The sequence below is a fragment of the Frankliniella occidentalis genome, unplaced genomic scaffold (assembly GCF_000697945.3).
Source record: "Frankliniella occidentalis isolate FOCC.00 unplaced genomic scaffold, Focc_3.1 Scaffold27, whole genome shotgun sequence".
Classification (NCBI taxonomy): Eukaryota; Metazoa; Arthropoda; class Insecta; order Thysanoptera; family Thripidae; genus Frankliniella; species Frankliniella occidentalis.
The window spans coordinates 1,417,734-1,428,728 of NW_026267157.1; the positions used below are offsets into that span (position 1 = coordinate 1,417,734).

General features: G+C 41.4%; 1 protein-coding gene across 1 annotated transcript; it reads right to left on the reverse strand.

Annotated features, from left to right (window-relative positions):
- Positions 1-1,126: 1,126 nt before the first annotated feature.
- LOC113211648 (NFX1-type zinc finger-containing protein 1) lies at positions 1,127-10,062 on the reverse strand. The gene is made up of 20 exons (XM_026430095.2): positions 9,895-10,062; positions 6,993-9,573; positions 6,693-6,895; positions 6,513-6,596; positions 6,137-6,408; positions 5,872-6,015; positions 5,585-5,759; positions 5,049-5,319; positions 4,804-4,969; positions 4,548-4,715; positions 4,190-4,450; positions 3,848-4,082; positions 3,576-3,738; positions 3,371-3,482; positions 3,029-3,240; positions 2,817-2,904; positions 2,555-2,735; positions 2,090-2,478; positions 1,834-1,992; positions 1,127-1,690 (listed from the first exon to the last, which is right to left on the reverse strand). The coding sequence occupies exons 2-20, from the start codon at positions 9,566-9,568 to the stop codon at positions 1,382-1,384; spliced, it is 6,168 nt and encodes a 2,055-aa protein (XP_026285880.1). The 5' UTR covers positions 9,569-9,573; positions 9,895-10,062; the 3' UTR covers positions 1,127-1,381.
- Between the last annotated feature and the right edge of the window lie 933 nt (positions 10,063-10,995).

Sequence of the window (10,995 nt, forward strand, 5' to 3'; positions counted from 1 at the left end):
GGGGGGGGCTGCACCGCTCTGCCCACCACAACCACAGTAAGTCCGCCTCACTCTGGGGATAGAGCCCTCCCTACAGCTGCGACCGGCGTTTGCCCCTCATGCCTCTTGAACTGGGTTCTATACGGACCATCCTGCTGGGCCGCGCTTCCCCACGGCGGGCGCGGTGGACAGCCGCCGCCGACCCGGTGGAAAGGGGCGGGGGGGTCAGCACCGTCGATTCAAACTCAGGCAAAGGTGAGTCTCCTGTTGTGTAAAAGCCCCCCCAAAATCATGATAGTAGGACCTACTACCTACTACATATCATGCCAAAATGAACATTTTAGGGATTACTTTTAGAAAGTCTCCCAAACTATCTCTACCGCGGAAGGCAAAGTACCCCCCCCCCCCCATCTTTCCTCCTTTTACTCCAGCAGCATAGCCGCTTGTTTTTAATTTCATGGTCACATTCTCAATCAAATTAATGCCCATGCTTGTCCTTACTGCAGTGCACAAAATCCCGATATTTTGGCTGCCCCAGACTATGAATCAAGTTTGCAATTACATTCCGAGGACAGGGTCCGTAGGCGGGGAGCGCAAGACTTTTCCCGGTTTCCCCGTCTCGGCTCGGAGCCGAGCCCGCGCCGGCCCGTCGGGCGCGCGTGGTGAGCGGGCGGCCTGCCTGCGGGCGCTGGCCGCCGTGCGGGTCTGCCTACCCCACAGGCTGACGTACCCGGCGCTGTGCCAGCTTGCCTGCCTTGCCTCCAGACTCATGTACCGTGCACTGTACATCACGTCTTCAGTCGCTATTCTGATAGTTTGAACTGCAAAATTAAAAGTTTTACAGTTTAAACTGCGAAGTTCAAACTGTCACCTTTGTTGGTTTCAGACTGTAATTTCGACACTCACCTCCAGCGATTCACAGTTAAAAATTGTAAGTTCTGGCCGGTGGTAATAATTGACAGTTTCTTCAACTGTTTGTTCAATTTTGCATCATTTTACAGTGTGTAATGATTTTTGTTACAGTGTATTCGCATTTTGGGGTATCTCAATGTCACCCCTTTCTCTCCTCATGTTTCTTTCACTGAGAAATTCCCAGTCAAATTTGGGGAAGTATTGTGGACTGGGGAAGCAATGTGCGACAACAGTATACTTGGGCGGATTATTTAGTGCATTCTTTAATTACACCACAATAGATTATAATAGCTTGAATGCAGGTGAAAATCTGAAGTTGAGGTTCAGAAAACTCTATATAGTTAATCATGTTTCTCTTAAAGAAAGAATAAGCTGGAGGCTAAGTTTGTATGTTTAACATAAGTTGAATGAAACTAAGCTACGTAAGTCAATACAGTAATATAATCTAATATCTCTGGTCCTGAAGAAATACAGAACCCCAACTTCAACTTCAAGGTCTGCCCTCTAAAACAGTAGGCCATGCTGGATGAGCTGCACCATCAATTTCTGGAGCAAAACTGTTACCAGCTGTCAGTTGATGGCTAGTACCACCAATCTTCGCTCCACATTCATTGCATTTGCTTTCCTGATTGGCTCCACCACACTCACCAATTGCATAGTAATGGCCATTTGGGCATTTAAACCAGTGACCAGTACTGAAACCCATGGCTGTAACTACACTTTTAATTTCAGCTTTTGTAATCTTGCAACGCACTTCATCTGCTAATTTCTTTATCAATTTACAATCACTACTGTAGTCCTGAAATAGAATTGATATTAGATGTGTTAAGTACTCTCAGTGAAAAATGGATGGGGTGGTTGACAATCCAAAGTAAGGGACCAAGATGATTAGCTTTTGCTATGCTTCATAAAAAAGAGAAACAAAGCCAAGAGCCAACTTACTTTATCAGAATACAGCTGAATGCCTCTGACCCTTGACGACAAAAGACTGGCTTGGTTTTTCGATTCAGCTTGTAAGAGAGGATAGTTTGGCGATGATTCAAGCAAACATAATTGAATCAACACATCAAGTCTTTTAAGCAACACATTTATATCTTTTGCCTAAAAAAGTAGATATGAATTAATTAGATCAAATTACAATCAAAAATAAAAACAATGAAAAACTAAAAGATTAATGAGTGGGAGCTGGAGACTTTACCTCCTGATCACTTAAACGAAGAAAATCATGCCCTTTGAGAAGTGCACAAAAATGGCTCATAAAACCTTTCACCTCTAACTGCATTGCTGTTTTCAGTTGTTGCCCATTAAAGGATCCAGTGCTTTTGTTTTGTAAAAATGTACTTCGCAGGCGTTTGGTATTGTGTGTACTTGGTCTTTCTGGGGATGATGAATCAGTGTAAAATGCCTTTTTAGCCAGGGTGGCAAGTGAGGACATGACTTCTGCATATTGACACAGACTATTTACTTCATTTAGACTGAGGGGGGGTGCAAACCATAGATTACGTCTCTTGTGTGGTGGTACATCTGTTGGGAGTACCTTAACTTTCCTGATAATTGTGTTTGTGAGAAACATACAATCCTGCAAATCTAAGAGGGACAGACATTAGCATGAGAGAAAAAGTAAGACACATCCAACTTCAATAACACAAACATAAATATTTACCATCAGGAAAAGACATATTGTTGTTTTGTAGCATGCCCAAAGCTTTGCGACCAGCTTTCAAAATATCATCCCATTTTCCAAAAAGCTTTTGCTTTATCATTTGGACATCATGTGCATGTCTCATTATTATATGATTAAAACGTAAGGATGTACGAATCGGTTTTTTGCAGTTTGGGCATTCCTGGAAAAGAGAAAAGATCCACATAATTTCATATGACGTGTAGTTTTGTCTTACCAGATACATCATTTCTTTACAACAGACTTTTTCCTTAATTTCTGAATCCTGTAATAGCCACTCCTTAAGTCCTGAAGATTCAAATATGTGATTGCAGTCTGGCAAAATAACAAATCTGTAATAATGACAAGTGAAGAAAAAATCAGTCAAGGTTGTACATAAATACATATACATATACATAAATATATATCTTTCCTACAATTATGTTCAGAATTCAGTTGGAGACGTTCAGTACAGACCTTGCATTTTCCTCATCTTCCCTGCCAAAAAGTATATCCCTGATTCCAGGATTGCACTCTTCACACACACAAGTGTCACCACAGAGCCCAACACACTTGTGCCCACATTTCTTCAACATTTTTGGACATGGCTCTTCACATGCCTTTACATCACAATTTTGACTGCAAAGCTTCTTGCATTTTCCATGAGAACATTTTCTTGTACACTTTTCCTAATATTAACAGAGAAAACAAAAACAAAACAAAAAAATACAGTTGATATTAAGTTAAGAAAAGATAACAGAAAGATGTATTTCTAAAACATCAACAAAAGACACATCATGGAAACTATGGGCTGCTTACCAAGCACGGTGGGCAAGGTTGCCCACATCTCTGTGGGCAAACTGAGTGCTGACACTTCACAGTACAGGGTGCATTACAGGGAGGACACTTTTCTGCACATGGGGCTTTACAGCTGAAAAGAAGAAGACAAATCAATATGTAATTTTTATGGAGAATGTAAATCTCAGAGACCATCAGTAAAGACTATAAATGGAAAGAAACCAACCTGTGACCGCAGATATTGACTCTACCACACGGTTCTTTACAGCCACGGTGAAAGTTCCGCTGCCAGCAAGTCCCACAAGTGCCTCTGCATTGGTGCTTGCAGGGTTCCAAAAGCACATTGCAGGGCTCTTGACAGGATTGCAAGAGCTCGATGCTGTTTGGGGCTGTAAATATATTTGTAAGTAAACCAGTATAAAGCAAGCAGTGTTATATTTTTAGTATTATTATTGAATATTTATTCCACCAGTTAGAAAAAAGAAAATATTGCCATACCAAGAGTATACTTCCTGTAACATTGGACACGGATTTCATGGCCACATCCAGTTACCCCTGGGTAGTTGACTAATTCTTTACATTCTTTAGTACATTGTTCAGAGCACCGATTGGTACATTTGTGGCCACAGGGCAACTTTCTCTCACACTTTTTTTGGCAACTTTTAAAACTGGATGGATCATCTCCACATAACATCTTTTGAACATGTTTACACAAAGGAATAATTTTGTCCACCTGAAATATGTTATAGACAGGACCAAGGAAAATCATTACATATATATGCAGAACATACGGTATACAGAATATTTCAACACACGGTTATTTCGTATGTTTCACCTTACCTTTGTTAAGCAAGGGGAACAGCTATCCTTGCACTTCTTCAAACACTTATGACCACATGGAGACAAAGTTTCAGGACACTTGTTGCCACATAATAGGCGAGTTGCCTCTTCATGGCACTTCATTGTCCACTCATGCCCACAGGGCAGCAGCTTCTTCACCATTATCACACACTGCTCACACTCTTGATTACACGCTAACATGCAGATGTGATTCTCTGTACACCCAATATTTTTTTTCTCACAAGGCTTTCGACAAATGTACTAGAAATCAAATTGAGAATGTTTTCTTTAGATTAATAAATACAAGGATGTTGAAACAGAACCTGTTTACATTTAAGCCCTTTAAGGTCTTCCTTACTTTCTTATGATCAGGATCATTAAATAAATGGCATCTTCTCTCACAAACATGTCCACAATTCAAACGAACTCTGCAGGGCTCCAAGCAATCAATTAGTTCAGGTGTTTTTTTAAGGTGACAGGCAATCTTTCTCTGATGATTACATAATAATGTAAAAAGTGATTCCTCCTAAAAACAAAAATAATTCAGTGGTGAACAATGAATGTGTTTTAGAACTTTTTAGCAAGTTACCTCCTTTGAATAGTTATGAACTTACCATACACTTGTAATTAGAAGGATTCACATGGCATGGTATCTCAACTGAGTGATCACAAGGTAAAGTGACTAAAGTTGGCACTCGACAGGGTTTGCATTCCTCATAGCACTTATCAGGGCACGGATGATTCTTCACACAGACTGGACGTGGACAGGGCTCAAGACATCTAAAGAATTTACAAAATTGATGAAAATCAGGTGTGCAAACAATCCTTAAGCTTCCAATTAATAGTGAACAAACTGTACTGGAAATTCAGATGTTTTCTATCAGTTGAGTGACACATTTGAGCGCAGATGTGTGAACACTGCATTAAAGTGTTACACTGCAGAAGACAACCTCCTTCTGGAACATTCTTGAAATCACTAGCATCGGTAACAACAGTAATTGTAGAATGAACCTCACATCGAAGTTCAAGTCCTGAGACTAAGCCATTCATTTCTGACAACTCCTTGTGAACCTTTGGCCAAATCAGACCTTTCATCAATAAGTTTTGCATGTTTCCAATGATGAATAGACCTAGAACAAAATAAAGGCAACAAAATATTTTAAGTTTGGGCACACAGTCTTATACTTACACGCTTAATCAAGGGAAAGCAAAAACTTTGTTTAAAATGCAAAACTACTAAAAACAACTAAAAAACACAGATTAAAATTATTTAAAAAAGAAAAGAAAGAAAAAAGTGCATGCACTGAAAGATATGACTTTTGATATTAAGCTCACATCAATTATTTTGGCATGGGTGTCATATTACGGTGACAAACTTTATAAAAAATAGCTCACCATGTTTAGCTCGAGATAGTGCAACACACACTCGGTTTTCTATTTTCAAAAAACCAACATCCCCATCGTCGTTGCTTCGTACCAAAGAGAGGAGAATTATGTCATTTTCCTCACCCTGATAATTATCTACAACAGTTATTCTTACATCTGAGAGGTAGGCATTTTCATTACGAAGCTAAAAATAAATAAAAACAATAAACTTATTTCAATACACAGAAAAGAAACAGCAATATTCAATTTAGTTTTTAAAATAATCTTTGAAATGGAAAACAAATTGACTGTTGTACCTTATTTAGGTAAAACATTTGTCCTTTGTAGGTAGCCAAAACAGTGATTTGGCTACCATTGTAGCCTTGGAGACAAAGGTACCTGACCAGTGCAGAAATAAAATGTGCCTCATGTACATTGCGGAATGATTGAATTTCTTCTACCTAAAATTTAAAAATAAAATAAGATTAGAAAATATAAAATGGTGAGGAGGTAAGATGAAACATACTGATAAATATTTTATTAAACCCCTAAGAAAATTGGCACAGTTATAATAATAATCACCTCTTCCTGATGATGACTATGATCAATGAAGGCCAAATTTTTTGTAACTCCTTTAACTGTAGGATATTCAAAGACAGATTCATGGTTGATTAAAGATGGATATATTGCAGGGCAAACAAGCCTTGCTATTTCTGGACGCATTCGATGCTGAGTTGTTAAAGATACACACTGCACTCTGTTATTAATGAGTCTTTCAAAGAGAGAGACATTTAGATGGTATTTTGTAGCCAATTCATAAACTGCAGGGTTTGGTCTCAATTGTAAGTGGTCACCTTGCCAGGAAGGAACATGTATATTAGATTCTAAAGTTTCAATCCCAGAAGAAAGCTTATAAGAAGAAAGCTTATAACTATCCTGGAAGTCAGTTATTTCTTACCTATCATTATCAGGTGCTCAACAGATCCAGTTAAAGACACAATAACATGGGCCTCTAGGATTTCCGCAGCCTCTTCGACAATAACTGAAAAATCACAAAATAGCCCCCAAGCAATATAGGTATATAAAGTAAAACTTTATTAAAAGGAGCATTATTGGAAGAGTTTTTAACAATACTAACCAATTCTGGGGCGAAGTTGTTTTAAAATAGACTGTTTAGACGCTGCATATGTTGTTGTCATACCAATAACTTGGCAATGTGACATAATATACTGATCTTCAACCATTTGCGCTTCTTTCCAATTTGCTGCAGCCCTTAGCAATTTTGGTTGCATGTCAGTAATTTTAGTTTTAAGCACTTTAAGTAGTTCATTCACCCAGTATCTGCAAAAATAAAATAACATTACAATTTCAAAATCTAAAAGCAAATTATTTTTTCTGAAGAATATGATGGGATAAAAGTGTTCAATTAGATTGATACCTGTAAAGCTGCCATCGATTTTCTGAGGAAAGTTGCTTGAGACTTCTACTTTTGTTAACCACATCCAAATTGAGAAGTTTGGGGTCTGTGATAGGATTCCTCAATTGATGTTGCATATATATTCTTCTTTCTTTCAAATAACTTGAACTCCTAGTATTTGAGTTTATAATTTGATCAAACTTGGAGAATTTCAGAGAAAAATATAGGTCTTGATTGTTATCTTCATCTTCCAAAATCAAAGAAGACAGATTTGCCTGAGTTTCATTGAACAGAGTAGTCATATTTAATCCTACTAGCCATTCAAGTACATCCTCTCCACTGTTAAATGATAGAGATTGACGATGTGATACAACACCATAGTTTAAGAGGCAAACTGGATCTACAATACCATTCCCCATCTCAATTTCGGATATGGCTTTTTCAAGTTTCTGATATTCTTCTTTTATGTTTGAAAATGCATGTCTGTAATTCTTTATCATATGTATAAAAGAACCAGTAAGATGCACTGAACGCCTCATGTTTCTGATTGAAAATTTTTCTAGTTCTTTGACTTTCGAACCGCCCCCAACTCTCACAATGCTGTTTGTTACTGACATTAATCCCATTAAAAATTGATCAAGGGCATGATTTGTGTAGCATACAACCACGAGTGGTCGTCGCTGCTCATCATAACTCGTCTTCTGCCAGTATTGACTATTGTTTAAAAGAGTTGTGGCAACTTTCAAGCCCAGGAAAGTCTTTCCTGTACCAGGAGGTCCTTGGATCAGCATAACCTTTTGAGTCAGGGCTCCTCTGAATGCCTCATACTGACTCTCATCAAGACCCAGATCACTTGAGGCAGGCCAACTTTCATTGTGGTGCAAGTTTACTGAGAATGAACCAACTTCGTCCTGATTTAAGTTTAGTGGGCTCAAATCAGAGTCCAAGTCTTGATGGATTTTGCGATCAATTGGAGCACCAGAGAGTTTATAGGAAATGTCACCACCATGGGCAGTCAGGTATGTGGGCATTTCTGGCTGAAAATGTGCTTCCACAATATAATTCTTTAGAGGGAAACTGACCTCATCATAACTCTTCAAAGCTTCAAGCACATGTGAATAGGCTCCAAAGAACAAATTGCTTTCTGCCATAATCCAGTGACCATGATTGAGAATATTGCAGTCATTAAGTTGGTCAGCTATTTCAATCAATACAATGCCATTGCTCAAACTTGGAACATCCCTTTTCAATACCTTAGCTAAAATAATGGTTTGAAACCCATCTTTTGTCAAAATTAGCAAAGATCCCAGCATGAACCTTTTTGATTGTTCCCAGTTAATAGAGATGCAAAACTTCTTCTGGGGGTCAAAATTTACAGGGAATCCAACTTTAGCTTCAATAATTTCAGCTTTACCAAAAGCAATTCTTTCATATATTTTTATGTTGTTTACTCTGATTCTCTTTTTATTACCAGAGTCAGCTTCACGTTTCTTCTGAATGTAATCTCTAATTCCATCCCTCAATGGCCTGACAAAATCTTCCCGCAGAAGTCTAAACTGGACATCCAAATAATGTTCAACATTCTTGTACGGTCCTTGAGTTATGCAAGGTCTCAGAAATGAGGAATGGCGATGTGACAGATCTTGTTCTTGGGGTACAGTACTCAGATCCCTAAAATCTTGTGGTGGCGATGATAGTTGCAATGCTTCTTCAGCAATTGTAGTTTTCACAGGTTGAGCTTTTCTTTTCTCTTTCTCTACAGTAATTTTTTCTAAGGTAATATTTATCGATTCCTGAACTTTTTCAATCCCTTCAAATGTTGTAGACATTAGGGCATTGTTGCATTGTTTCAAAATTGGTAAAAACTTTTCACATGCAAGAGTTGGTAAAAGTTTGCTCACAGTATGACTGAATGCTGCCACACTATCAAATATAACAAAGGCTTCTCTGTTGTCCTCAGCAGTAAAATCTTTTTCTTGAAAGTCAACAATGTAACATAAAAGTTGCTTCAAGAACCCCGAGGAAGAAATTTGTGAGAGCAACTGAACCACTATTTCATCAAACTCAATGCGAGCCAGTTTCCCTAAAATAACAACAATGCGTGCAATGAAATCATCTTTTAAATCAGCTTGATTTGAAAGTGCAACAAAGTCAGCCATTGTCTGCTGCACTGCTAAGATTTCCATAATCTTGAGGCCAGGTAATCCTGAAAGGGCCTCCAACCTCCGGAACCCAAAAGGAAAAGGTTTGAGTGAAGATGATGCATCTTCAGATTTTCCCATCATTCGGTTACCATGAGCTCCACCCCTCTTTGGTGCCAAGTTCTTATCCCACCTTGAGTTGTTTTCTCCTCTAGAACTCCCTGCAGAATGACGAGCCTGGTCACTTGGTTCTGGACCAGACCAATTAGCCCTAATTGGGAAACTGCCGTTTCTGTCCCACCTTGAGCCGTTTTCTCTTCTAGGACTCCTTGCAGTACGATGAGCCTGGTCCGGGTCACTTGGTGCAGGACCCGACCCATTACTCCTCATTGAGAAATTGCCTGCTTTCTTCCTGGGTCCTCTTGAATGAAATCTGGATCCTCTCCTCCCTTCCATACTGCCTGAAAAATAAGAATGTACCAGATATTTAACAAAGATAGTAAAGCGATAACATATCTGCCTCGAAGTACAAAGCCTGTAAACAAGAGTAAGTTAAATTAAAACTATTTCCAACAAGTGCCTAACTCCCAGTCATTGTTCTGCTATGAAAGGTTAAGTTTTTTTAAAGGTATAGTTTTAACTAGATCCTAGCCTAATTGTTTCAACTCCGGCATAACCGGGCACCTACAGGCACTACTAGCCTAACAGCCAAGGCGGTTGCGAGGTAAGTTTTGCCACTAAGGCAATCGGATATTTCTGATGGCTACGTATCGCAGACTTACCTTGACTGGGTCGACTTTTCAGAAACTAGCTCCAAACTTGGCCACTATGAAATGAAATTGCTAGTCCAAGGGCTTCAGGCCTAGGCGTTCCTAGGCGGCGACTGCAGACGAAGGGGAATACTCCGTCCAAGACCAGACATGGGTCCAATGCGCAGGCGCGGCTTGGAGTGGCTGCGGGGAGCGGGGCGGGTAAGGGGAGGGGGCAGGTGCCTACAGTGTGACCAACTTGAGATTCGAAACGGAAAAATTTCCGCGCGGGATTGCTTCGCGGGTGGAAACTGGAGAGATGTGTCTCAAAACCCTCTTAAGCTCAGCACGAATTTCCCGAGTCTGTCATTTTTTGGGGGGGCAGACGCGAAGCAGCCGACACCGAATAGGCGGTGCCCGGCCGAACCAAGAGAGGACGAACGACGTGTCGGGATGGGGATGGCCGCTCGGAGACAGGCGCCAGTTGCGTCAGTTGCTATTTGTAGCACGAGAACTTGGCCCGCAAAGCCACGCTTAGGCAACCCATCTAACACAAGCGCCGCAGGGTGGGTTGCCTATCTGCCCACCGGCCGGCGTCAAAGGGCCGGGCCGGCGGAGTCGCCTGACCGGGGCGTAGGGCAGGTGAAGCATTGTTTCCTTCAAACGTGACGGCGGACACCCAAACAAACAATCTGACCTGAAATGGTGCAGCCAGCATTGGACTCCCACCCGTCGCACCGCACACCCCGCGAGCGAAACGTCACCGTGTCGCAATTTCGTGACGACTCCTCGACTATGCGTGCGAGCGACGGCGTAGAGGAGGAGCCCGTCGTGCAGGGGGCCGACACGAGCGCGACAGAGGGGACGGCGGCGGGGTGCTACTTAAGCGCGCGGCCGCGGGACCACCCGGCCAAGCCCGCCGCGCGCCCGGCCGCCACCATGGACGCGAAGCACGCCCTCCTGCTGCTCGCGGCGTGCGCCGCGTGCGGCCCGCGGGCCGCGGTGCACGCCTGGAACCGGGACTGCATCTCCGCGCCCGTCGGCTTCGGCCGCAACGTCACGGGCGGAACGGGGGGTAAAGTGTGGGACTACTTGAACCGAGAACCGAGGGGTGCTTCGAAGTGTACACCCTCC